A 26725-nucleotide genomic window follows, 5' to 3' on the forward strand; every position below is an offset into this window, starting at 1 on the left:
GGAAAATGCAATTATAATACAATCCGGAAGTTTCTTAAAAAAATCCACTTAATATAGTAAAATTAAAATAAAATAGAAAGCTCTCAACTCAACAAAAGAATAATAACCCGGTTTGAGGATTTGAAACAAAATGCCTTCATGCAAAAAAAAAAAAAAAAAAAGATAAAAGGAAAAACGTCTTCTTGATTTGAATAAAAATATGAGCCGACAATTTAGAATATGTCTCAAAGCCAAAATTAAGGTAATTATCGAGAAAGTACATCACATATGGCAGTTAGTACTTTCAAAGAAATGCAACCAAATTTCCGATATGACTAAGAAATTAATTAATACTAAGAGTTCTTCTTGTAAACTGACAAGGAATTACTTGCAACCGTGAACCGTTACACTAATGAAATGTCTCAATCAATTTACGTGGAAAACAAAATGAACTAGCCTTAAAGCTTCTATTTAATATTCAAGAGTTTAATTGCACGAATTAAATTATTTTGAAAGGCTATGGATGGAACAATTTTGTGCATGATAGGTTTATTTGTCTGGAGAGAGAAGAGAAATAAGTAGAGAGAGAAGGATATGCGTCGTTGGATTGGAAATGTCTTGTAAATTTTTTGAGATTAACAAGCTAAAATCAACACAAAGATTTACCAATAAAATAGAAAATTGTATGGGTTTTTTTCCCCTTAAATTGTATACATTCATATTGAATACTCACGCGTTAACGTGTCTTGTGGTTACTTGACCAAGTTCATAATTATAGTTCGTAAAAAAATGAAGAATACGTTAGGTACATAGCTGGTAGATTTTGCAGCGTGTACTAAGCTTACTAAGTCAACTTGACTTGATCTCTAATCATTGATCCGAATTTTAGTTTATTTTAGTAGAATACACAATGTATGGATAGGACTTACAAAACTAATCAATCATATCAACTAAATTTAGTTTTCTGGGGCCGTTTGGTTTAGTTTTATAAACTCGTTTTCTGTTTTTAAATTCTGTTTTCTGATTCTAATTTTTAAATTTAAAAAACAGATTTAGAATTACGTTTCGGAATATTTTAAATGTTGTTTGGTTATGTTTTCCATTCAATTGTATAGAGATAAAATAGAAAACAATTTTTCATTGTTTTCTGTTTTCTAAACAAATTTCAAAGAAAATAGAAACATGATTCTAAATCTGTTTTCTGAATTTATAACCAAACAGTTTTTCTAAAACTGTTTTCTAGAATTTAGAATCAGAAAACAGAAAACAAGAATGGAAAACTTAACCAAACGGGGCATAAACATTTTAATTTAGAAATTATGATTTCTGTATATAAATTCATTGACCTTTGGCTTGTCCCAAAAACAAAAAACTTAATTGACCTCACGCAAATGGCGTCATCAACACATACACAGCTTGAAGTATTAAAAAAAAAAAAGAAAAAAAAAAGCACATATTTTCATTTTCTTATAACAAAAGGCTACTAAGAAAAAAAGAGCATCCTTTGTAATACTTATAAAAAAAAAAAAACAAAAAAAAACAGAGTATTTTAAATTCTTTGACCTGAAGTCAATCACAATTCATAAACCAAAAACAAATGTCTTGTATAATGGATTTGACTTGCAATTTGTAATGTCATGCCGTTAATCTCTCTCTCTCTCTCTCTGAATGGGCAACTCAATTGAATCTTCAGTATTTCAAGCAATCATCGACAGTTTGTCATCTCCGATTGCAAAGAAGATCGGCGAGGCTCTCGATCTCAGCGACGAACTCCGAGAGTTGCTTCGGAGAGTTCAAGCCAGAGCTCGAGAGGACTTCGATGAAGGTGATCTGATCATGATCAATACTCAGCGGAGAATCTTCGCCTATGAAGACGAAGACCTTCTACACAGTCTCGCCATAGTCGCTGCAAGTACTTTCATTGAATCTGGAGAAGACGAATCGGAGAGGTCCGAGCTTGAGATTGAAGGAGATTTTTCGCGAGGGAAATAAATCAAACTTTATTTATTTTGTATCGTTTTTTTTTAAGAATAATTATTTCGTATAGCTCTTGTTATAAATTGAAGAAAATTGTGTATTTCTCTCTTCCTATCTCATTTTTTGTTCTCGATAGAACTCGGAAAAAAATATTAAATTTTAATATAAAACCATGTAAATATATTTATTTTACCCAAAAAAAAAAATATGGGCACACGAGTTATTCACTTGGATATAAGTTTAAGCATCAAAGTTTAGAGGCTGTTTAAAAAATAGAGGCTAATTTGTAAGAAACAAATAAACGAGTTTTAGGCGAATATCCATGTTAATAAATGGTGTGGTTAAAAATAAAAACTATCATGTTTGCTTATTATGTGGAAACCTGAAAAAACCGATGACAAGAGTATGCTAAAACATATGAATAGAACATTGTAAATGTTTATCTATAAATCAAACATAATAGTTTAAATTAAATTACTAGATTTTACATTAGCCAAGGTTTGAAGATACTTTCACAATTTAAATAATATTATTAAAATATATTTAGTGATTTTTTTAGTAAATAATAAAATAAGATATATCCATTAAACATTTTTGTAAATTTTTAATTATAATAACTTTTAACTTATTTAAATTAATAACATGGTAGTGTAGCTAAATAACCAAAATACTTCGTACTCCACTTTTTTGAAAGAGTTTGTAAAATAGCCATTAACCAAAATTAACTACATAAAATTTAAGAATATACCATTTCACGGGTTGTCTTATGTAAATAGAGAAAATACAAAATAAATTATAATAAACGTCATTAGTACAAATTTTGTGTTTTTATTTGACATTGAACCTAATTTATTTAAGTTCATCTATACAACCTTGTCTAGTTTTGTTTATTACTTTTAATTTTCACTTAAAACGTGTATGGATGACAAAATCAGAATGAATAATTGATTATGATGTGTATAAATTTGGGGAAAATAAAAACAATTAAGAAAATTTGGGTATTTTGTAATTTGTAGGTCTTAAGCGGCTTATTACGAGTAATTTTTCTCAATAGGATGAGTTTTAATTTTTACATCATATATTGTTTATATGGTGACCGAACGCTAATTTATCAGTTTTTCGTTTGAATTGCTTTTTTACGTAACATTTCGAACGAAATTTTAAATGGACAATTCAAATAGCCAGTTTGAATGTCTAGTTTATAATGGAACAGTTCGGATGAGATGACCAGTTCAGATAGTATGTCAAACAGACCCAAAATTTCTGAGGCCATTTCTTTCCTTAGCTTGAATATCACCTTAACTAAAACAACGGACACAGACAGCTTGGAAAATGGCACTGTTGGCTGTCTAAGAAACAGCCTTAAATTGAAAATTGATGACTCGTTTAAGGACGGCCATGGCTCAATTGATGGATGTTGTCGCTCGTTTTTTGGAAAACGATTTAGTGGTGCGAGAGGTTCGATCCAGTGCCGGACCAACACGATCGAGCCAAAGGTGTCTTAAACCCAAAGGTTCAGGTTCCTCTGGTCAGATTTTACGTTCGTCGATGATTTGAAATAAGAAGAAACATAGATGAACTCAAAGGATTCAAAGACAGTGTCTCTGATTACCTCTCTGACGCTCAAAACGAGACAAGATTAATTATGAAGTTTTAAGGTGAATTTAGAGTGAAATGAGCTTTAGTAGACCTTTAGGTAGTGTTTAAGTACTCAAATATATGTTATCTTGATTTATGTATTGAGCCAGGTATTTATAGACTCGTGTTGAAGTGATTTTGGGGTTTCAAAACCCTTCTTTCGGAGAAATGGTTGAAATTTTCCTCCTAGGTGATCCAGATGCGGCCTGGTCTATTCCGACACGACCTGATCTCTCCCCGACGGAGTTAGTCTCTCCAGACGCGACTTGTTCTCTCCCGATGCGATCTGGTTACTCTCAACGCGACATGAGTTCGCTCTCGACGGGATCAAAGGTCGCTCTCGGCAGTACCAGATGTCGCTCCCGGCGGTACCAGATGTCGCTCCCGACGGGACCTGAGGTCTCTCCCGGCGGGACCTGACAGATGGTGACCTTAGAGGCTTTTTTGGGTCTTTCTCGGCCCGGGCCCATTTTTGTAGACATCTAGCGGGCCTAGGAACACACTCTCGCTGGCTCACAATTGTTTACATGTGTTTTTACACTTTAACGTGTAGTAATTTAATTAAGAATAAAGATCAACTTTCCGGCTTAAAAAAAAAATCAAGCGCTTGTGTAATTTTCTATATCCGTTTTCTTTAATAATATGTCTTTTATTCATTGATTAGCAAATATATATATATATATATATATATATATATATATATATATATATATATATTACATTTCGAACACACGAACTCGTGGAAAATGGTGACATTTATTTTGCAATAATAATATTAGGTGGATATCAGATTGATTTTGAATTCGGTTATTCCTTGAAATCCCAAACATCTGATTATTTGTTGGCACCAACCATTCATTCCAACGAAATAGAAGGGGAAATAGTCAACAATTAGCCATCAAGTGTACTAAAAATCCTAAAATTTAATTATTATTTTAGTACCAGTTCAATCATTATATTTATAAATTTGTGGCTTTTTATTCTATCCCAATTCCCAAACATCAGATCCCATTTTTAAAATGATAAATCTCTTGTGTTATTTTTTTTTCAGTATACTCGGCCAAAGTCCAAACCAAGATGGCAAACAAACCAAACTACTTAGGTGGAAAACTATTCCTTTTATATATGTGTATATTAAGAGTGAGCCTTTCATTCGAGGAAAATAATCTATTGTGTGTAACGAAAATGATCCTGGGATTCAATCTATTTATTTTACTAATGGGATTGAATTTTTTTTTTTTTTTTTTTTTTCGCGGAGGCATTAACCATAATTTAATACTAAAAATTTAAAGAAACAAAATAATTATTTATTTATGAGGAAGTAAATAAGGATTTCTTAGTTAATGACATCATGTGATGATGGGATTTGACAGCCAACTCTTGAACTTTTTTTTCGTTTTCTTTTAATTTTTATTTAGAAAAGCCTTTAAAAAAAATATTATATGAAAAACTGAATCAAAGAGCTGACAGAAAGAAAATCTCAAGTCCCAAAATTTCGAGCTCCGCAAAACAAACGAACAATAAAAAAGAAAAAGAAGTCAAAGAAGAGTCTGAGAAGACGAAGAAGTAGAAGAAGAAGAAGAAAACCTCTGTTCGTTCTACAACGACCATTCCACAACAAACGCACAATTGACTATAAAGATTCCATCTCTCATTCTTCTCTGCTTTTTTTAATTATTATCTGAATTAATTGTAATTCATTTAATAATATAATATAAAGGCATATCATCGTGCGACCATGGTGGGAGAGGAAGAGCCAGAAAAGCCATCTCAGGCTCCCAAACCTTCCACGGACACGGCAATGGCGATCTCAGCTCCTTCTCCGTCTGGACCTTCCTGGTTCACCCCCAAAAGGTTCCGCTCAGTCAATTTAATTTATCGAATTCAATGTGTGATTAGAGAAGAGAAATGAGATTTTCATTCTTAAGATTCTTTTTCGGTGATTTATATTTTTCCCGTTTTATTGCAATTGATGTTTGGTTGCTGAGAAAATGTGTGAAATTGAGAATCTTTTGGGTACCGAATTTTCCATGTGTTTTGTGTGTGCTTATGATTAATATATTTTTTTTCTTGGCTAAAAAATGTGATCACACAATGGAAATGCATTATGCGAATTATTTTTGTGGCGATTTTTTTTTTTTTTTTTTCAGGCTTCTTGTTATATTTTGTGTGATAAACATGTTGAATTACGTGGATCGAGGCACGATCGCAAGCAACGGTGTGAATGGCAGCCTCGGAACTTGCTCATCAAACGGCACTTGCTCTTCCGGTACCGGAATTCAGTAAGAATTAATTCCTTTTCCCGATTCTCTGTCTTTGTTAGCATTTATAATCCATTGAGACTGTCTCGATTTTCCAAGAATGGCGATGGAAGATATCCTTTTTGTTAGAAATTTTGTAATAATGTTTGTTTTGTGGTTTTAGGGGAGAGTTTAACCTAAACAATTTCGAAGATGGAATTCTTTCGTCTGCTTTTATGGTCGGACTTCTCATCGCTTCTCCGATATTCGCCGGACTAGCAAAAAGGTAATGTATTTCTTGGTCGCCATTTATTATAAGTTGGGCCGATAAACTATAGGGAAAACCCTTTCAAGAATATGGTTCATTTCAATTTTTTTTTTTTTTTTTTTTTTTGGCAGTCTAAATCCTTTTAGGCTTATCGGAGTTGGACTATCGGTTTGGACTCTCGCTGTGATTGGTTGCGGTGCCTCGTTTAATTTCTGGTCCATCGTGATTTGTCGCATGTAAGGAATTTGCCTCATTATTTGGAATTTTTTCCCTTCCTTCGATTATTCTTTTCACTAAATTTAAATTCGACCGGGTATCGTATCTTCTGTATAGGCTGGTTGGAGTTGGAGAGGCTTCGTTCATAAGTCTAGCGGCTCCGTTCATCGATGATAATGCCCCAACTTCACAGGTTTTTATTTATATTTATTATTGTTTTGTTACTTTTTCTTGTCTTGATTTATTTTACGCTTTGCACATCATTAGTTTTAATTATTCATATAATTTTCTCCAGAAAACAGCGTGGCTTTCGATTTTCTACATGTGTATTCCGACAGGCTATGCACTTGGCTATGTTTACGGTGGATTGGTAAGTCTCTCTATATGTACTCAAACTGCTTCCGAATCCGATAATTTCTCTTTTCCAAAAAATATATGTATATTAATAATATCGACGCCTCTGTAAATATAGGTTGGAGATCATACCAGTTGGCGTGTGGCATTCTTTGGGGAGGCCGTTTTGATGCTTCCGTTTGCCATTCTAGGTTTTGTTATGAAGCCTCTTCAAATGAAAGGTGAATTTTTTGTTACATTTTTTTTTTTTGGTTCTTCAAGGACTTGCAATCTAATTCGAAATTAGGGGTTATGTTTTATTTCTGTCAGGCTTCGCTCCTGCGGACTCGAAAAAGGCGCTCACAGCGGTGGAGAGTCCAGAGATCACTATTTCAAGGGTCCAAGGTGCTTTAACATTTATATTCTTTTTGTTCCAAACTGGCCACAAATCGTTTAACATTTTACGTTAAGAATATCAAACTACAGAGATATTTTCTTGCCCATATCTGCACTGAACTAGAGACAAGCTACCAATCTAACATGACCTATAAGTTGTATTAACTTACATTGTCCAAGAAAAGGGATTTTTTTCTTCTTTTTTCACTTTAGTAATATTTGTTTCCATGATTTGATTTCGGAACTTGTTTCACAGATTCTGATGGAAAACTAGATGTATCGTCGATTGAGGATGAATCGAGACATAAAAACTCACACGACACTTTAGAGTGAGGTCACTTGCCATTGAGCTTGTTGTATATATTTTGTATATTGTTCAGACACGTCTCATTATGTTTCACCCAAGTTCATGTGATGTTCAAATTAAATTTCACAAACCTTGAACTATATTTATCTACTTGTTGATGAGTCAAACTTGAAATTTTTTAGCACTTAGTCATATAAAATGGTCTCTAAGTGCGAGTATGCATTTGATTTGGCAGGTTAACATTCACGAGAAAAGTGCGGGTTCAGATCTTACAATTTGCCAAGGATATGAAGGTTCTTTTGGGTGACAAGGTTTACGTCGTTAACGTCCTAGGTAAATCTCTTTTCACATGTTTTAATTTAACCACCTAATATACAATAATTCTGTTTCCAATTAGCTTTTTTTGCTCTTTTTTCTTCATGAGTTTTTATACTAATGAATGAAATATTTTGTTTTAGGTTACATTGTCTACAACTTTGTCATTGGTGCTTACTCATATTGGGGCCCCAAGGCTGGCTATAACATCTATAAAATGGTAAGTTATGTTCGCCTTTGTTTTGTTTTGTTCTTTTATAAACTTTTTCCAAATTTAATTAATTAATGCCAAAAAAAATTTTTGGGCAGAACGATGCGGATATGTTATTCGGAGGCATTACAATTGTGAGCGGAATATTAGGCACTCTAGCGGGGGGCTTTGTTTTGGATTACATGTCTAACTCAATTTCGAATGCCTTTAAGGTTGGTGTTACCTTACACTGCTAAATATTTTACAACTTTTATTTTTGTTATATGCATCTTTGCCTTATCTTCGGCGATGTATTTTTACAGCTTCTCTCAGCAACAACGCTTATCGGGGCGGCGTTTTGTTTCAGTGCCTTTTGTTTCAAGAACATGTACGCTTTTCTAGCTTTGTTTGCTATCGGTGAACTACTTGTCTTTGCAACTCAGGTAAAGATCTGCACATATAAATATATGCATGCCCATCTATATATATATGTTTATACATAAACTGGATGACATATTTTCAGGGGCCGGTGAACTTTGTGTGCCTTCATTGTGTATCACCGAGCATGAGGCCTCTTTCGATGGCTATGTCCACTGTCGCTATTCACATCTTCGGCGATGTCCCATCCTCGCCTCTTGTCGGTGTTCTCCAGGTTCGTTGCACTTTTTTCTCTCTTGTATATTTACATATATCCCGAAAATAGGAAAGGGCATTTTAGTTCCTAAACTAATTTTGTGAAAATACATCGTTCTCAAAACTACTGATTTTGTAGCAATTTAGTACCCTTTTTATTTTCTCTTCTTATACACTGAATCCAACATCTAAACAACTCAAAATCCATATTCAATGGTTTTAGGACTATTTTGCTTGGGAGATTAGTGTAGGGACCAAATTGCCACTAACGCAATAGTTCAGGGACTGTTTGTGCTAGAAAGTAAACATAAGGTCTGTTTACGTTTTCGATGGATTTATGTTTAAATGGGTTCTACTTTGGAGCAGGATAGAATAAACAACTGGAGAACGACGGCTCTTATACTGACATCGATTCTCTTCCCGGCCGCCGGAATATGGTTCATCGGTAACTCCTTTTTTAGCTTGATCAGTTATTGTATTATTAAATCTGGGCCATTTTTTTTTTTTGTACGGTTGGTATTGAAATGAATGTTGAATTGTGGGACAGGAATATTTTTCAAGAGTGTAGATAGATTCAACGAAGAGGCTGAGGAGGCTCAAGTTACGCCCTCCGAACGATCAAATAACACGACACCCTTGCTTGCTGATGAATCCGCGGCTCAGACAATTCGTCCTCAGACGTAGTTTTTTTCTTTCTTTCTTTGAAGTCCTTAGTGTGTAGATGATCTTCTTATTGTAGATAGGTTCCTCTAATTGCTTTGTTTTACTGTACTAAATTTGTTAATGTTCTTTGGATATCTCTTTTATACGAAGAAGTAGAAGAAGAAGAAAAAAAAATAGTTTACAAGATTTTGGTATTTCTTTTACTTGCTTTTAAATTTTAATGGACATCGAAAGCATAAATGGGAAATTCTACAAATACTAATTTCTTAAAGCTCATTTAAAAGGTAGACTTTCATAGATACCGATGTTTTAAATTGAAACTTTAACTAGATAAAGAAAAACTGTAAATATTAGAAAAATAGAAGTTTACGCCGGTATTTACAAGATTAAAAAACTTTTTTTTTATATTAAATTTTGTGAAATAAGCAAGTTTCAAAAGTGTGGTATGGTGTGTAATTTCTTGGAACATAAAAAGTGACCAAGTCCCACTTCCACCCACGGTATTGCTCATCCAGTTTCCAGAATGTAAAAATCCGTAACACGTGTCATTTTGCGATTCCTTCGTAAGTCCAAACCCATCGAAGCAAAGCCAATAGATTTTTAAGCTCACGTAGACTAGAGTGTACATGATTAATATAAAAGAAATTAAAAAAAACAAGTCGCCCACAGACTGTACTTGTATACATCGCTTCCCCTGTGGTTCTTTTGGGTTGGCAGAATAAAATCGATCATAAAATAAAGACCACTGTCTTCGTATATTATATACATACACACAAGTTTTATTGCGTTGGTGTATCATCATCATCATCATCATCGAGACTAGATGGCTCCAACGGCTGCGATGCTGATTCTGTGCCGCAACAGCAAGAGTAAGACTAGTATTTCTGCTTCGACCTCTTCTTCTTCTGTGGGCAAAGCGTCAATCATGAAATGGGTTTCAAAGCATAATCCCATGAAGATCAGTGACGACGATCTCAAAACAGAAACTTGTGCAAAGGAGGTTCATGGATTTAGTTTCAGCTCTGGAAAGGACGCTCAGAGAACCACTTGAACTCTGTTGCTCCTGAACTACATAGTTTGTGTGGTTCGTGTTCATGCACTTTGAAAAGCTTGTTTAAATTTATTTTATTTTATTGTACAGAGTCGTTTCAGTTGGGTTTCTTGTGGATATCAATAAATTTGGTTTTGTTTAGCAGATATTTTTATTTGATGTTCAAGTACATGCAGATCGGTTATCATACAGTCCAGATCTTGAATGTATAGTCCAAGAAAGTCTAATACTGGAGCATTGGCATATAACGATGGTCAATAAATGAAACAAAATAAATAAAAACAACTTTAACAAGCATAGCTGATAGCCCTTTTTTAACAGCCATACAAAAAAAATTAAAAGTAAATAAATAAAACACATTTCCTATAGCTAGCAGTGCTTGGAAGATTTGACATGATAACTAATACGCACTTGCACGAAAAATCAAAATCAAATTCCAAGGAGAAATTAAATAACTAATACTTACACGAAAAATCAAAATCAAATTCAGAATCATGTTCAAAGCGAACTCACCAATATATTATCCCTGGGAATGAGGGAACAAATGAAACATACGGCTACTGGATAATCCTAGCTCAATAGAGGGGAAAATGACATTAAATTAAATGGTGGTCATTGGATAAAATATTATTATTATTACTACCGGGAATGCTCTCATTTTTTTTTTTTATGCAAATCCAAATAAATCACTAGTACTACAATGCTCTCCGACTGCCTCTATACGAGGGAGAGCTCTCCCGCGGGAATCGATCTCTTCACGAGTTTAGCCCACGATTCGTTGGTTTCGGCGATGATTTTGAGAGCATAATCCTGTTCACCACACAAGTTTTCGAGAATCAGATATACAATTCTACAAGTGTAAACACTGCAAAACGAGATCGATCGATCGATCGATTACCTTATTGGCTGCCTTGTTGCCAAGACCGAACTTGTTGGCGGGCTTTCCATCGGGGATCTTGTAATCTCTGAACCAATCCCTTATCGCGGTAAGAGTGCCCTGAAGAGTAGACAATCGATTATCACGGTTTACTCTTGAAAACAGCCTCAACTTCAAGCCATGAAAGAGACCTTATGAATGCTTAGAAAATGTGTTTTAAGAGTAAAAGAGGCGTACCGGGAAGTGCTTCTCAACATCGTCAACATCGTTGACCAGAGCAGCCTTGGGATCGTCCAATGAAATCGCAATGATTTTCCAGTCGAGCTCTCCCTCGTCAATCATAGCTAAAGCACCCAAGGCCTTGACTTTGAGAATCTCGCCAATGTTTCCGCGTCTTTCGCCGATTTCAACGAGATCAACTGCGAGTTTGGATTGAAAAAAAAAAAAAAAACTTTGCTTGGTCATTTTACTGTTTACATTATGTATGTATGTGGACAAGAATGCCCGAACAAATCAAGAAAAAAAAAAATCTTGATACTTACCCGGATCATTATCTCCAAACGCCCCGTCGACTTCATGGTTAGCCAATGACGGGTCTTCCCATGTTTGCGGAAGCAAACCGTAATTCCAGTTTATGTTGTACCTGAGTATACAGCAATGGCGTTATTTTAGGACTCGGAAAACGTGAAAAGCAACGCAATCTGTAATTAATTAGATAACGGTAAAACAAATCAGAGTCATAGGACAACTAAGATCTAGGTTGGTTTAAGCAAGTCACGGCTACAAATGATTGTTGTTACCGTTTACTTATCCCATTTATTGCGTAACGGCAGCGAGAATAATATATGGAAATATAGATTCGTAGCCAAAAAGTTGACCAAGTTTCGGACTACCAGAACAGAAATCAGATCTTTCACCAGGTAAAATATCCATATAGCGGGTATTTCATGTTTTCCAATAGCCTCTCACACACATCGAGAAACAACTAAACTTGACGTATCGATCGATACAGACCGACAAAACTCATAAAAACAAACACATAACAAAACTCGACGAAAAGAAGAAAGAAAGTGACTTACGGGTAGTATCGGAGCTTTCCTTTCTTGGTGTCTTGCTTAATTGGGGTGAACGGCTCATCGGTAGCGACCTCCATCTTTGCACTCGATTCCTTGGGGATTTCAACAATGAAATTGAATGCCCCGTCTCCCAAGTGCAGTGGAATATCATGCCACGGCGAAACCTGCATAGAAACCAACATGTAAGCAATCTCGCACAAAAAAAAAAAAAAAAAAAAATAGACACTTTCTAAATTGTTTGAGTAAAAAGATCACATCTTTGTCATTGATTTGAATCAAATCAAACACTCGTTTAATTAAACGCTGTTAAGGATGCGAAGAAGAAATCTCAATGCCCTCTGTTACTCAGTCTTTACCAATTCCTCAGAGAGGAATGTTATCTCTTGAACTCAAAGATTGAATACTATTTAACAAAATTTTAGTAAATTTAACTTCCTAGAAGCTATCCCATGTCATGTAAAATTTAACCAGACCATGAACTATAACCCTAGCCTTGGTCCTTGTCTATGAGTTTAGAATTGTACACTTGTCCTAAATTAACAGCTCAAGATAAAAACGTATATTTATAGATACAAACATCCATACATAATCAATTACAAAAAGCTCCGAACTTTTTCAGAAGAAAAAGAAAAGCCGGCATGTTCTGTAAATATCATATTTTTTTCATTGATTTTTCGTAGTTTCAGTGATTAAATTTAACACACTCTTAATTTAAATCTCTAATTTGTTTTTCCAAGTACTTTCTGATATGAATGAAAATTACCAGTTTGAATCAATAAGATTCCACACTTTTCCAATTAAAATACTCGTTCGATTAGCTCAAAAAACAGTAAAAAAACAAAATAGGAAAAAATAAAGCTCGACCTTTTTGCCCGAACCGTCGAGGAAGAAGACTCTGTAGTCTAGGGTTTCAGGCTGACCTTCGTCCTTGACCTGAACCTGAGGGTTGTAGATGGCGCGGCAAGCGAATGACCTCCGATTCTTCGCCGCCGCGAGTCTCCCGGCGAAGGAGACGCGGCTCTTCGTCAGGAGGCACGGCGATGCCTTCGACACGAAGCATGAGGTCGCGGTGTTGGCGACGGTCAGCACTCTCGCGGTTGCCATTGAAGCTTGCGAGTCGAGTGAGTTAAGCAAGTCAAAGTCCGATTTGACTAAGTGTGACTCGGAGAGAGACCAGAGAGAGAGAGAGAGAGAAAGAAGAGCCACAGAGAAGAAGTATGGTCAGATACGAATCGATTGGATAGTTTATACTTTATAGTATATTACGCACTTTCTGGGGTCCCACGATAATTTTCTATAATAACTCTTTTTTCTCCCTTGTGGAAGGTAAAAAGTTTCTGATCTAATATTGAATAGAGCTTATTTATCAACGATTTACTAGCTAAAAATGTTTTAGGTCGAATTTTATGGCTAGATACATAATGGTATGAGATCAATGAAGTTTTTATTTTTGTTTTTATTTTTTATTGATCAAATATGATTTGAAGAATACGATTTTGCAAATATTTTCCGTCTAAATATATGGTTTTAATTTGAAAATTCATGAAGATCTTCGTTAGACGATTAAATCTAAAGCCAAAGTAGGGAATATATTATTTCTCTTAAATAAAAGAACTTATTGTTAAATTGTGATAAACATTGTAAAACAAAGTCGCAACAACTATGATAGGAGAATAACAACCAAATGAAACCCCTAAACAAATAAGCAAACAAAATCATATATTTTCGGATTATCACCTTAAAATGCTTAAACAATAGCCACCTTAAACGGAAATAGCAATTGTGATATTATTGACTTTTTTATGGAATTTAATTGCTGCCCTTTATTTAAATGGAAATAACTGGCTAACTTATTATTTTGTTGATGATTCTCTACTCTTTTGTCGTGTCCGATAGAGGGATATCATGGAAATTAAGAGGGTGATGAGGCTGTACGAGTCTCTGTCCGTGCAGAAAATAAATTTACAGGAGTCTTGTATGCACTTTTGCCCAAACGTAGAGCAAATGAATCGCGATGATCTACATGCAATCTTGGGTATCTCGACTTTGAATGCTTAGGATAGATATCTTGGTCTCCCTCATCTAATCGGTCGAAAAATGAAGAAGGTTTTTTGGATGGTACGTGATCGAGTTTGGTCAAAGCTGACTCTATGGCGGAGTAGGATTTTCTTTCATGCCGGAAGAGAAAATCTTATCAAGGCAGTGGCGCTGGCTCTCCAAACGTACTCTACAAGTGTCTTCCGCCTTTCAAAGACGATGTGTGACGACATGGAGGCTCTTATGACAAGGTTTTGGTGGGGAGGCGACTAAAAAAAACGTAAAATCCACTAGAAAACATGAAATTTGCTATCTAAGCATAATGGAATGCGAGGTATGAGTTTTAGAGATTTCAGCGCTTTCAATCAAGCGATGGTGGCTAAGCAACGTTGGAGACGGCAGCACGAATACTTAAAGCTAAGTATATCCCTTCGACACACTTTTTAGATGCAAAAATCAAAGGTCTCGTTTCTTTTCTTAGGCGATCATATGGTGGAAGGAGTTACTTGAGAAATGATGTCGATAGAGAGTCGGGACGGGGGAGAGTATAGTATCTCTCATGAATGCTAGATTGGTTGTCTCCCTTCTATGAGAACGATCAGAAATCCGGAGGTAGTCATCGAAATGCCAAAGTTACGGCACTCATAAACCCGGTCACTCGCTAGTGGGATATAGAGAAGGTTCGAGAGATGTTGTGGCCGATCGATAATCCTGAAGTATTGAGTATCCCTCTCGGCCTCGCGGTCTGCCCATACAGGTTGATATGGCAGCTCTACCCCTCAAGTTGCTACACAATGAAATATGAGTATAGGCTTGCTGTTGACCTTATCTCGGTCGTTGATTCGACGTGTTCCTCGGAAGGCTTCTAGAAATCAGAATGGCTGGTCAAAGTTCAACCAAAAGTCAAGGTGTTTATGTGACACATGTTGGACAACACGTTGCATCATTTTCTGCTCTCACTAAAAGAGGCGTGAAATGCTCTGGACGGTGTAGGCAATGTGAAATTACGCGCTTTTCCTCGAAGGTTTGGAAGTCAACCTCGAGGGGGAGACATTCTAGCAAAATATTGAACATATATTATTTGGGATATTCAACAACTTCTTGCTGTGGCGGTGGTACTTATCGTCATATTTCTCGCACGAACAATATGATGATCCACACATTAGCTCATGAGGCTTTTACTTTAAGATGTGGTTTGGTTTTTAAAACGTCTTCGTATTCACAATTTTGTTCTTGGTGATTTGCCAAGATCTATTATTTAATGAGAAGTTCTTCCTTTCCAAAAAAAAAAAAAAAAAAAAAAATTACTGCCCTTTAAAATAACACTTGTTCTGTGTTAAATTTGATGGTGAGTAGATATTCTTATTTATTTATTTTTCTTTTTTAAATACATTAAAGTCTAATTTCTCCAATAAGAAAAGAATCATAAGACTATTGCAAATTTATTCTCCAACTAAAAAATATTAATTATAATTTTTTTTTGCTCTGAATGTATTTTAATTATATTCAAATGAATGTCATTCCGCGTTTTAATTTTTTTTTTTTTTTTTTTTTTGAGGAAACGTTTTAAATTTTTAATACGTATATTAATCAATAATCAATTAAACTAGTCATTTTTTTTCGTACCTGCGTTCACGAAGAACACCATTTCAGTTAAACTCCGTCTTTCAGTTTAAATCCATAAAAAAAACCCTCGCTTTGATCGCCAAAACCTTAACCTTTTTCTTCTTCTGATGCGATCGTCGCAGCTCTGAGAAACATCCATGGCGTCGTCGGAGATCGAGGCGGCATCGCCGGCACCGGGATCCGAGCCAGTCGGCTACACCGTCTTCGACGTGTTCTCCGCCGCCGCGTACGGGGACTTTGAGAAGCTCCGGTCGTTCGTGGAGCGCGACGGGGCTTCCGTCTCCGATCCCGACGCCAGTGGCTACTACGCACTCCAGTGGGCTGCTCTCAACAACTTCCCTGACATCGTTCACTACATCGTCGAGGTTTGTTCGCTTCTTTGAATCTGGATCGGTGGTTCAGAGAGATATAGAGCTCAGTTACGCGTAATTGTTGAATTAGAAGCTATTCAAGATTTAGTGTTTCTTGGTTGTAGTTTTGAGTTTTCGATTGGATTATCTCTAGAAACGATTGAGTAAGTAATGTAGCTACTAATTCAATGTCGCAATTCATTATGAAACATCTTTTACTACTTCAAGTTTTTGGAGAAATGAAGCCACTTGATTAGCTTCAACGAGTCTTGGTCTGTGATTTGGAGTAAGATTTCATTTAGTTGATTCTTATTTTGTTGTTTCAGCACGGTGGTGACGTCAATGCAAGGGACCACATGGAGCAAACGGCATTGCATTGGGCGGCCGTGCGTGGTGGAATTGCCGTGGCAGATGTTCTTCTGCAAAACGGCGCCCGAGTCGAGGCTTCCGATAAAAATGGCTACCGGGTAATTGAATATCATTTCTAGTTAGTTGTTGCTAAAACTTGAGTGATAGGTTGTTATTAGTGTTTAATTTCGGAATTCGACAATCTGCTCACTTCAGGCAGTTCATGTTGCTGCTCAATATGGACAAGCAGCTTTCTTGAATCACATTGTTGCCAAATACCATGCTGATTTTGACTCGCCTGATAATGAAGGAAGAACTCCTCTTCATTGGTACGTACGAAACTAGTGCCTTCAAGCATCTTTATTATCGAGCTTGAATTTAATGACTATTTGAACAGGGCTGCCTATAAGGGATTTGCTGACGCAGTTAGATTGCTTCTGTTTCGAGATGCATGTTCGTCAAAACAGGATAAAGAAGGTATAAGCCATTCTTAATCACAAAAACAATTTGATTGCTTCTGCTTCACTTATTTAATTAGCTTAGTCATGTCAACAGATAAACTTTCTTAAGATTTTTTTCCCATCAGGTTGTACCCCATTGCATTGGGCTGCCATGAAAGGAAATGCAGAGGCTTGTACTGTGCTTGTCCATGCAGGCACAAAGAAAGAACTCACGATGAAAGACAATTCGGGATTCACTCCATTTCAGCTTGCATATGATAAAGGTCATCGGAATATCGCTTTTCTCATTGTACGTAGCTTTGGTGTTGCTTCTGGTTGTATATTTGCGTGTTTATGCCTATGTTTTAGTTAGATGTGGCCATCTGGGTCATGCTAATGAAAAATCACACTTTTGGTTTTGTGTCTTTTTGTTGTTTGCAGTCTAATGTACAGAAAGCTCAAAAGAATTGGTGTAGAGACAAAGTCTTTGGTGGGAAGATCATAAAGAGTGGTTATGCTCCTATTTTATTTTGCATCATATTGTTTCCCACGGTTCTCTTTATGAACTCGGTTCTAGCAGGTATACATATTTTAGTCCTCCCGGTTTTTCCTTGAAAATAAAGGACGTATGCATGTGGAAATATCACGAGACTGACCCAACTTCTTGCTATCAGCTTCTAATCTGCCAAAGATCACCGCTGTTGTTGGCCTTTGGGGCTGGGCTGCTGTTTCTTTCTCAGTTGGCTCGATGATAATGCTTTATAAGTGTAGAAGGTAATATCTTCTTGTCCTTTGACATACTTGTTTTTATCAAAATTCAAGGTGAACACTACAATATGGTATACTGTCCTTTGCAGTAAAGACCCAGGATATATAAAAAGATCAGCAGAGTCAAGTGGCTCTACTGATACAGAGGTAAGAGTGTCCTTTCACTCCTCTAATATAATGTGGAGATTTTAATGCTTATTTATGCACATATAGTATTAATCAAGTACTAAATTTGGAACATCAAATTGCTTATCCGTATGAGTTGAGTTTGTGTGGTAACACCGTGATATTGCAGGATCCGCTGTTGAAAATTGACATGAACTGCTCATCTGAATGGACTGGGAATTGGTCTCAGCTATGCCCTACTTGCAAGGTTTGATTAAATTACCTTTCTTTGGTGCGATTTTTTGTCTTTGGATCGTGCTCTAGTTAATCTTGAAATTTATCCAAATTCTCGTTCCCTTTCAGATCATTAGACCCGTTCGTGCTAAGCATTGCCCCACGTGTAATCGATGTGTAGAACAGTTTGATCATCACTGTCCATGGATATCTAATTGCGTGGGGAAGGTAAGATTTTGGCTTGCTATCTTAGTACAAGAGCACATAGTTCCAGAGAGCTTTTCCGAGAGAGTAAATGATTTTGAGTTGAAAAGGCTTTCGACGTTTTTCTCATTAGCCTTCATATTGCAGGACAACAAACGGGATTTCTTCATCCTAGTCTGCTTTGGAACATTAACATCACTTATTTCTTCCGTAGTTACAGTCCAGCGTATGTTCTTAACAGACAAACTTCACTACTTTAACAATCGTGGTCACACAGTTAATTTTATATCATAACTTTGACTCTGTTACGACAGGGATTTGGACAGCTGTCCCACCGTTGCTAGTCGGAGAGACTTGGATCCACGGTGTGCTGGTCAACTATCCTGGCGCAGTTACCTTTTTCCTTGTGGACATTATTATTTTCGTTATAGTGACAACCCTAACCACAGCCCAAGCTTCTCAAGTAAGTTCATCAGACCCTTTTTTTCTCCCAAGTTGAATCAAAATGACACTTACGAAATAGGGTAATAATCTCGTGATTTGCTTGCAGATAGCTCGAAATATCACAACTAATGAATCAGCTAATGCGAGTCGATACGGCTATCTTCGCGGGCCAGACGGGAAGTTCCGAAACCCATATAACCATGGGTTTCGAAAGAACTGTTGGGATTTTTTCATCCGGGGTTACACGGATGACAAGGAAATTGCTTGGACTCCATTGCAGCAAGTTGCTAGGTAGAACTCCTCTGGCTTTGCTTCTTCACCTATATACGAGCGGTTTAGTTTTTCGCTCGTCATTGATCTGCTTGTATTTTCATACCATTTATCTCCCATTATTGTTCATTTTTTTTATACACAGATAAACTATCATCAAATTACAAGGTCGATGGTTCTTGTATAGTCGGAATAAGAGACAGAAAAGGAATACAATATTAGACAATTTTGCTCTTTAGCCTCAATAGTGTCATATCTCCGAGTATAAACCTCCAGTCGTGTCTTGTGCTCGTATATTTATGGTATTGAAACGACATGTATTACATTCAGTGATCCTCATTACATCCTATATACACACCATTTTTCTTTAATTCATTTACTCTCTAGGGTTTGCTCGAATGTTACAATTTTTCATTTTGTGCTGGACAAATTTTCATGTATCAGCTTTTATTGTTGGGTGATGCTAATCATGATTATCTACCAAAAAAAAAGGGTCAAGTATCATGTTATGATGGTACTACTACCAGTGATGAATAGACTTAACAAACTTTACAAGGCAAAATTTTCTCATTTCATAAAGTGAAGAGTCAAAAAGGAGTGTTAAGAGACTCTAAAGCAGTTTCTTTCCCTGTTCTGCCAAAATCGGCCGATTAAACATCATGAGTTGCTTGAAGTTGGTGTAAATAGCTAGGCATATGAACTGCAGAAAACACAACAGCATAATAATAGCTTCAAAGAGGAAAGGGTATCTGATAGGTGGCTTCACGATCAAGTAAACTATGTGAAGAACGAGTGCGCCCGAAAGGAATCCGATCACAAGCGATCTCGAGAAGTTTGTTTCTCGGGTGACTCGGCTCTGGCTTGGCGCTGCTCTATTGAGAAGAAAAAAGAGGACGACCATGGCGATATATGGTAGAACCAATTGGTCTCGAGCTATGAGTGGAAACATTGAGAACAAGGCTAAAACGGTCATCCAACTATGAAGCAGAGGCCCTTCGATGGCGAGAAGACTAGCCGGAATGAGAGGCAACAAAATTGATTTCTCATGTACTGCAGAATTACATAAACGTTGACAAAGAAGAACAGCGTTAAAAAATAGAAAGGATATACATTGTAATTTTGCCCCTTGAAAGTATAGTGGATGTGTCGATTTGGTCCTTATATTTAGAAATCGTTCAAAATGGACCCCATAAGTTATATATTGTATCAATTTAGTCACAGTTAATTTTTCAGCCAAAATCGTATCAACTTCGGATTTCATGATCGGAGTGAAATTTCAACGACGGAAATGTTTTAGTTATTTTAACTAATCAAGTGATATTGGTAATTTTTTTTATTTTTTTTATTTTTTACAAAAGGACGATTTATCACTTAAGAGATCATTTTGGACGGATTTTTAAATCAGAGGCCGAAGTGATATACGTCCATAATTCAAGGGACAAACATACAATTAGTTTAAAATAAAATCGGTAAAGAAAGGTGATGAATCGATATACCTTGGTATGAGAACAAGTAAAACGAGAATGCGCTATTGAGCAACCCGTAGAGAAATCCTTGTTTGCTTGGAGCCCATATCTGATGAATCATTGAAGGCAAGCAAGTCGAGATCGTTGCACCGAGGCTAAGAAGCTTCATTGATGGGGTTGAGAACAATGTCTTCCATTTTATAAGAACCGAGCTAGTACACCAGAAGTTAGCCACATAATCCTCGTATATCCCTCGTTCAAATGGAGCCAAACGAGATAAAACCTATATCGATCGAACAAGTCTAATCAAATCATGAGAATTATTGCGTTTGGGTTTATTGTTATTTTCTCGAGTTAAGCGATATATCCTTGCCTGGAAAAAGGATTCTGTGGAGTGTAGAAACGGCCACCAGATTATAATGAAAGTTCCTAAGACCACAATGCCTATCTTTAATACTTCGAGAAGTGGGTTTCGCCGCCTCAGACATTTACCCAAGATATAGCCGAAAAATGCAGGGGCAAAATACATGCTCATCTATAAATGAAAAAAAAAGAGAGCATCACGTTCTCAAACATGAATCGTTCGTAACAAAGAACATATATATTTTTTAAGAGTTGGATATTAAAAAGAAAAGTACCTGTTTGTGGTTGAGAGCGAGGCTGAATAAGATACTACCAACTACATCTTTGTCGGAGAGTATAGAGGCGATAGCCCCAACAGTGAGGCCCAAGCTGATACAGTTGTACTGAAAAACAATCACTAATCAAGTACGAGAAGTCAAAACAAGTTCTTGACATTCAGAAAGGATTCAGATACCAAGTTGTACCTGAAAATGACCGTGATCGATTAAGATGAGGCACGGATTGAGCAGAATCATGGCAATGTGCCAAGCAATCTCGCTTTTACGGCCAGTTTTGCGACCATTGTGATACACGATCACGAAATACAGAGCTGCTGGGAAAAACACCAAGGCATCTGAAGACAACACAGTCGACCTCATGAGAAGCTTCCTATGAAACAGAACATCCAAAGAGAGAAAAATAAATAAAACACAGTGAGTTAGGTCTGATACTTCCGAATCAAGTTTCACGCTTTTTATTTAAACGCTACTGATAAGCTTCTGAAATGGCTACGAATGAAAAAAAAAAAAATGTTTCCAATCACTCGATGTTCGTTTTCACTATGTCTTGTAAATTCAGCTTTTGTGTCTTTTCTTCTATCCTTCTTTGGTCATCGAGGATAGTAAGATTATACTTTTCAATTAGGCCAACAAAACCATATTAGATTTCAAGGAACACAAACTCTAAATTAGCTTTTTCTGGTAACCTACTGGGAACCATAAACAACAAAAACTCAAAAGAATAATCAACAATCTATGAATTCAGAATGAAGAGACAAACCCGAGATATGACTCGTGGCCTCGGGAGGAGAGGAGCGACACGGATTCAGGGTGGAACAGCCTGAGGAAGAGGCCATGGAAATAGCTCTGGTAAGCGGTGAGAGGAGGGTAATCAAGCCCCCAATACGACAAGTCGTTTTGCGTCGTGTTTTTGTACCAATCCCTCACCGGAACATTCAGAGTTATCTCCATCCAATGCCTCTGCGCCTCGAAATCTCCGTACTTCGGAGAATCTCCAGCTCCGGAGTAAGGGTGTACGGAAACGCCCAATCTCACCAACAGTCCAAACACAGCGATACATACGAACGAGAATCCGATTCCCTTATCCACGATCCACCACCAATCATCGTCATCGTGTCTATCACTATCGCTATCACCATCGTGAATCGCTTCGTTGCTCTGCTTTTTCTTCGTGTTAGCTTTCAATTCGAAAAAAAAATGACGTCAAAAAATGGTATTTTAGCAAAAAAAAAAAAAAAATACTAACGAGCAGCGAATTGGAAATGTAGAGCGAAGAAAAAGGTAAATACCAGGTTGTGACATTGATCTTTCGCAGATTATTCAGATCTCGGATAAAGAAGAAGAAGTACAAATTTGGGTTTTGATTGTGGAAGATTGATATCCAATGAGTTGGTTTGACAATTTTGATTTAGCGTAGAGCCGTAGAAGCTAAGAGCATTTAATGGTTTCTTGAATTGTAGAGATTTGCTTGCAAATATCAAAAATATTTAGTTAGTTGCTTAACCATTGTTTTGCATATTGGCTATTGATTTAGCTAAGCAAATCTAAGCAAATTGGCTAATTTAAGCTAGTTGCTTAACTATTTAGCTCTAGAAAATCTATGTGACAAAAATACTATTTAGCTAAGCAATACCCTAAGCTAAACCATTAAAGATGCTCTAAGCTCGCTGAGTGTAAATTTCGGTTTACTTAATTTTACTACCTAAACTTTTATTCTATTTTACACATGTTCCCTTGTCTCTGATAGATATGCAAACCCGTCCTTGCTTAAAATCTAAAATTACGTTCTCTGTAATATTTTAGACAGAGTCGATAAAAAAAATTGATCATTATGTATAAGAAATTTACCACTGCCCAAACGTCTATCGAAATGCTCGAAAAACTAATAAACATCTCACACTTGTACGTTTTTTTTTTTGTAAATTTTGGGAATTTCATTCAATTTATACAAATTTTAACTATTTTTCAAATAAATTAGTATCAATAAACTATTTAATTAAAAAAAGATTTCTAAAACTTTTATTTAGTTTTAAACCGATTTTGAAATACTAAATATAAATTTTGTTATCGCCAATAGTTAATCAAAAATTTCAACACTGAACCAGCCAGTGACGGATCTAGGATTTCAATCAGGGGGGGCAAATTTGAGAAATATTTTTTAGGAGGGGCATTATTGAAAAAAAAACTTACAAATTTGGGTCAAAAACATAATTATTAATAAAATTTAGAGGTAAAATTATAAAAAATATAAAAATTTGGGATAAGAAAAATAATTTTCAAAAATTGAGGGGGGGCATTGGCCCACCCTGGCTCCCACCTAGATCCGTCACTGGAACCAGCATACATATTTGTAAATATGATGACTTACCTATGATATAATAGGCCCAATTAGTTATAATCAAATATACAATTATTAAAACCAATCATTGAATTGGTTTATTGATTTACAGACACTAAATTTTGGATCTGATCGGATCAGTATGGTTGAATTTCGGTTAATTTTTGTGCATTCCTACCTATGGACTTAAACACATTATTTAGTCGGGGGATTAATAGGACTAGAAAATCAAACTGGTGGTCAAACAGAAAAATAAATGAAAGTGGAAGGGTGGATAAGAAATTAACTCATTTTCAAAGTCCAAATATAGAAACATGTAAGTACCGTCATGGCGAACAAACATACATCCAGAAGCTTATAGAAAAAGTCTCTATCGGCGATTTACATATCCTAATATTCATATATAACATCATATACAGGTTCTGAGTTCTGAGGCAGGCAGCGAAATTTTCAGAAAATCTTCTTCTTGTCGTTCTTACAATTCTTCAACGATGTCTGTGAATCCCCAATTGTTTCCGAATGGCATGCCAGTCCCTTTCGTCGGCGAGATGTTCGTTTTGGCCAGAGACGGCGTCGAATTCGAGATCGACAAAGTCCCTGGGTCAGTATTTAAAACCACTCAATTTCTCCGTTATCGATCGTTTCTTTCTTTATTTATTGACTGATTTAGTTTGAGTCGCTTTTATTTGATTATGCGAATTAATTCCGTAACATTGATGATTCAGCCCAAAGTTCGATTCTTTCATTAATTCACATGAAAAGTTTGTTTCTTGGTTTTGTGATTGTTTTCGTATTCAATTTTTGATTTGGCATTTGTTTTGGGGACGTAATAGACGAAGGTTTGAAGATATGGGTTTTAGAGTAGTTTGTCATGAAATTGTAAAATTTCTCTGCAAAAAATGGCAATATGATTGGGCAGTTTAATAGAGAAACAGAGAAAACCAATGAAGTTTTACTTATGTCTACAAGTATAAAGAGTATTTGCCTCATGATTTGAATTAAATGAAAAAGAAAAAGTTGAAGTGTTGTTATTTCGATTAAGTTCTTGTAACTTTTTCTGATTATAACTGTGTTAAGAAGTATGGAAAAGGAAATCAGGGAAATCTGTGCAAAAGAGTTACATATAAAAAAAACAATATGCAAAAGGAAACCAGGGACCCGGTGTAATTTATCAATTTTTATCATCTAAAACACGATGATCTATGATCGTTTGATATCATTTCTGGGCTGAATGGGGTTGACTTAGGTATTTGAAATACATGAGATAAAGCTTGCAATTTATCTTCAAATTCGAACACAGCACTTTCAGTATTTGGTATGCTTATAAATGTATATGATATAATACTAAGCATTGCTATATTCTTGCTGTTGATCAGAAATCAAGGTGGTAATGTTAAAGCAAAGGGAACAATCTATTTGTCGAATGTACGCATGGTGTTTGTTGCAACTAAGCCCGTCGGAGATTTTTTTGCATTTGATTTGCCTTTGGTAAGTAATTATAATACTCACCCTCAAAGACCAAAGTAAAGGTGTATTGATATTCGATAAGATATTCTGTTTCAAAGATTTTCCCTTTTTTTTATGAAAGAGATCGCACGCACAAAACGTCTTATTTGTTCTTATCTTATATATTGCTCACCTTGTAACTTGACAATACAGTTCTGTTTTGACTGAAAATATGACTGAATCTTGAATACTCACCAATATACCGTTTGATGGTAGATTAATTAAAATAAAGGGACCGTAATGCAAAAATTTAAAACATACATTTATGTGAAACCAAAATACTCTCTTTTTTTTTTTTTTTTTTTTTTTTTTTTTTTTTAATGTTGTTGCTACTAATTACATCGTTCTAATGTGGATATTCATTTCTCCATTTCGCAGCTTCACGTCCACGGAGAAAAGTTCAACCAACCGATTTTTTTCTGCAACAACATTTCTGGCCATGTTGAGCCGGTAATTAACCACAGAAATCATAAAACTCTGTTCGATTTGCATGCGAATATCATTTATTTAGTTATTTTTAATTCCAGGTGGTTCCTGAGAACCAACCAGCGTCTCTGTACTCGACTCACTCGTTCAAGATCGTGTTCAAAGAAGGCGGTTGTGGAACATTCATCCCGATCTTCTTCAACTTGATCGCCTCTGTCAGACAATACATTCGTCACTATCAGCCGGCAAACCCGGCCCAGCCCGAGCCACAGGCTGATCCGCTTCGAGCGGCCCAGACTCCTGTCGACGAGATGATTAGACACGCGTACGATGATATTTTAATTTTATCTTTATTTATTTATATATAATTATTAATGTTGTTTTGTGTTTTTGTTTGAGTACTTATAATGATAGTTTTGTTTGTGACAAAATCGAATGCAGTTATGTTGATCCGAACGATCCGACGAGAATCTTCTTGCAGCAGCCTAATCCCGAGTCTCAGCTGAGGCGACGCAATTATCACGCCCGTCCCTCTGAATCCTCTATGTAAAATTTAAACTTCTTGATGATAGTCTATTACTGTGTAATGGCAAATGAGAGTTTATACATGTGCATTGTGTACATTACATGAGTTTGATGTCTAGTTGCGTTTCTGCAATGACTGTATATCCTCAAGGACTTGATTGTCATAATTAAACATCTTTGTGCTAGGAACGTCTCTTCTTCTTCTTCTTCTTTTATTTTTTTTTTTATTTTTTTTTATTTTTAATACTCAAATTTGATGATAGTGAAACCTGTAGCTCCAAAGTGGATGCAATTCTGGCATTAAGAGTCAATCACTGTAAATTTGTATTATTTGTTCCTCTTTGATTAATTAAGTCTGATTTGGGGCTCAACTACTGACAAATCTTTCATTCATTTTTATGACCGAAACCTTAATATTTCCATCAAACGCACTAAATTTCATCAACTTACACGACACATGATTCGAAGTAGAAAAGAGCTAACTAATCGCTTGCTTTCTCTCTGGCTAAGCTATAACTAATTTACCCACTTCTTCAAATTTGTCTCTTTTTTTAGAGACATACCATACTTTTCTCTTTCGTTGCAAAAGAGAGAAATATCTTGGCCTTTAAGTTTCTGAAGAGACCACCCCGTGAATCTCATTTCTCTTTATCACATTCCTACACAATCAAGTTTGTTTTTACGTACACAACACTCCACAAGTCTCTCTAAGCTTCGCGTCTTTCACATACTTTTTCTTTCTACGCATTCACCGACTAGCCTTTCAAGGCCACACAATGATATATATGATCTTTCTTTTCCCACAACCCATTGAAGTGCAATGAACATGTAATTTTCG

General features: G+C 36.0%; 5 protein-coding genes across 5 annotated transcripts; 3 read left to right on the forward strand and 2 right to left on the reverse strand.

Annotated features, from left to right (window-relative positions):
- Positions 1 to 5026: 5026 nt before the first annotated feature.
- Positions 5027 to 9339, forward strand: LOC149387216 (putative sphingolipid transporter spinster homolog 2). The gene is made up of 17 exons (XM_089623787.1): positions 5027 to 5185; positions 5315 to 5448; positions 5745 to 5876; positions 6019 to 6120; positions 6234 to 6338; positions 6436 to 6511; positions 6614 to 6688; positions 6791 to 6893; positions 6982 to 7056; positions 7304 to 7376; positions 7590 to 7687; positions 7813 to 7889; positions 7979 to 8092; positions 8183 to 8302; positions 8383 to 8511; positions 8859 to 8937; positions 9040 to 9339. Exons 2-17 carry the CDS (start codon positions 5333 to 5335, stop codon positions 9174 to 9176), a joined length of 1611 nt encoding a protein of 536 aa, XP_089479913.1. The 5' UTR covers positions 5027 to 5185; positions 5315 to 5332; the 3' UTR covers positions 9177 to 9339.
- Positions 9340 to 10617: 1278 nt separating this feature from the next.
- On the reverse strand, positions 10618 to 13392 carry PPA6 (pyrophosphorylase 6). The gene is made up of 6 exons (XM_089621745.1): positions 13024 to 13392; positions 12163 to 12323; positions 11626 to 11726; positions 11321 to 11502; positions 11105 to 11203; positions 10618 to 11016 (listed from the first exon to the last, which is right to left on the reverse strand). Exons 1-6 carry the CDS (start codon positions 13261 to 13263, stop codon positions 10924 to 10926), a joined length of 876 nt encoding a protein of 291 aa, XP_089477871.1. The 5' UTR covers positions 13264 to 13392; the 3' UTR covers positions 10618 to 10923.
- Positions 13393 to 15937: 2545 nt separating this feature from the next.
- Positions 15938 to 19324, forward strand: LOC149387218 (Ankyrin repeat family protein with DHHC zinc finger domain-containing protein). Its single transcript, XM_089621743.1, has 14 exons — positions 15938 to 16187; positions 16499 to 16639; positions 16737 to 16849; positions 16918 to 16997; positions 17107 to 17270; positions 17402 to 17540; positions 17635 to 17734; positions 17818 to 17875; positions 18024 to 18101; positions 18197 to 18295; positions 18419 to 18497; positions 18586 to 18734; positions 18822 to 19006; positions 19131 to 19324. Exons 1-14 carry the CDS (start codon positions 15960 to 15962, stop codon positions 19132 to 19134), a joined length of 1617 nt encoding a protein of 538 aa, XP_089477869.1. The 5' UTR covers positions 15938 to 15959; the 3' UTR covers positions 19135 to 19324.
- Positions 19325 to 19389: 65 nt separating this feature from the next.
- Positions 19390 to 22525, reverse strand: LOC149387219 (ALG6, ALG8 glycosyltransferase family). Its single transcript, XM_089621744.1, has 7 exons — positions 22382 to 22525; positions 21853 to 22270; positions 21279 to 21462; positions 21090 to 21197; positions 20825 to 20986; positions 20482 to 20734; positions 19390 to 20035 (listed from the first exon to the last, which is right to left on the reverse strand). Exons 1-7 carry the CDS (start codon positions 22392 to 22394, stop codon positions 19596 to 19598), a joined length of 1578 nt encoding a protein of 525 aa, XP_089477870.1. The 5' UTR covers positions 22395 to 22525; the 3' UTR covers positions 19390 to 19595.
- A 1239-nt stretch (positions 22526 to 23764) lies between these two features.
- LOC149387220 (classical AGP protein) lies at positions 23765 to 26076 on the forward strand. The gene is made up of 5 exons (XM_089621714.1): positions 23765 to 24031; positions 24807 to 24918; positions 25315 to 25386; positions 25464 to 25687; positions 25804 to 26076. The coding sequence occupies exons 1-5, from the start codon at positions 23922 to 23924 to the stop codon at positions 25910 to 25912; spliced, it is 627 nt and encodes a 208-aa protein (XP_089477840.1). The 5' UTR covers positions 23765 to 23921; the 3' UTR covers positions 25913 to 26076.
- Positions 26077 to 26725: the final 649 nt, after the last annotated feature.

Source organism: Urtica dioica, chromosome 8 (genome assembly GCF_054948205.1).
Source record: "Urtica dioica subsp. dioica isolate 48M chromosome 8, U.dioica_male_clone48M_v1_H2, whole genome shotgun sequence".
Lineage (NCBI taxonomy): Eukaryota > Viridiplantae > Streptophyta > Magnoliopsida > Rosales > Urticaceae > Urtica > Urtica dioica.

Excerpts from the sequence above, each read along its gene's own strand:
- LOC149387216 (XM_089623787.1), top strand. The coding sequence starts at position 5,333 with ATGGTGGGAGAGGAAGAGCCAGAAAAGCCATCTCAGGCTCCCAAACCT. Across the intron at positions 5,449-5,744 it reads TCCTGGTTCACCCCCAAAAG|GCTTCTTGTTATATTTTGTG; the intron begins GTTCCGCTCAGT and ends TTTTTTTTTCAG. Across the intron at positions 8,512-8,858 it reads CTCTTGTCGGTGTTCTCCAG|GATAGAATAAACAACTGGAG; the intron begins GTTCGTTGCACT and ends ACTTTGGAGCAG.
- PPA6 (XM_089621745.1), bottom strand. The coding sequence starts at position 13,263 with ATGGCAACCGCGAGAGTGCTGACCGTCGCCAACACCGCGACCTCATGC. Across the intron at positions 11,727-12,162 it reads GGAAAGCTCCGATACTACCC|GTACAACATAAACTGGAATT; the intron begins GTAAGTCACTTT and ends CTGTATACTCAG. Across the intron at positions 11,503-11,625 it reads GTTTGGAGATAATGATCCGG|TTGATCTCGTTGAAATCGGC; the intron begins GTAAGTATCAAG and ends CCAAACTCGCAG.
- LOC149387218 (XM_089621743.1), top strand. The coding sequence starts at position 15,960 with ATGGCGTCGTCGGAGATCGAGGCGGCATCGCCGGCACCGGGATCCGAG. Across the intron at positions 16,640-16,736 it reads CCGATAAAAATGGCTACCGG|GCAGTTCATGTTGCTGCTCA; the intron begins GTAATTGAATAT and ends TGCTCACTTCAG. Across the intron at positions 17,735-17,817 it reads ATGCTTTATAAGTGTAGAAG|TAAAGACCCAGGATATATAA; the intron begins GTAATATCTTCT and ends TGTCCTTTGCAG.
- LOC149387219 (XM_089621744.1), bottom strand. Across the intron at positions 21,198-21,278 it reads TCGATCACGGTCATTTTCAG|TACAACTGTATCAGCTTGGG; the intron begins GTACAACTTGGT and ends ATTGTTTTTCAG. Across the intron at positions 20,735-20,824 it reads CCACAGAATCCTTTTTCCAG|GTTTTATCTCGTTTGGCTCC; the intron begins GCAAGGATATAT and ends CGATCGATATAG.
- LOC149387220 (XM_089621714.1), top strand. The coding sequence starts at position 23,922 with ATGTCTGTGAATCCCCAATTGTTTCCGAATGGCATGCCAGTCCCTTTC. Across the intron at positions 25,387-25,463 it reads TTTCTGGCCATGTTGAGCCG|GTGGTTCCTGAGAACCAACC; the intron begins GTAATTAACCAC and ends TTTTAATTCCAG. Across the intron at positions 25,688-25,803 it reads GACGAGATGATTAGACACGC|TTATGTTGATCCGAACGATC; the intron begins GTACGATGATAT and ends AATCGAATGCAG.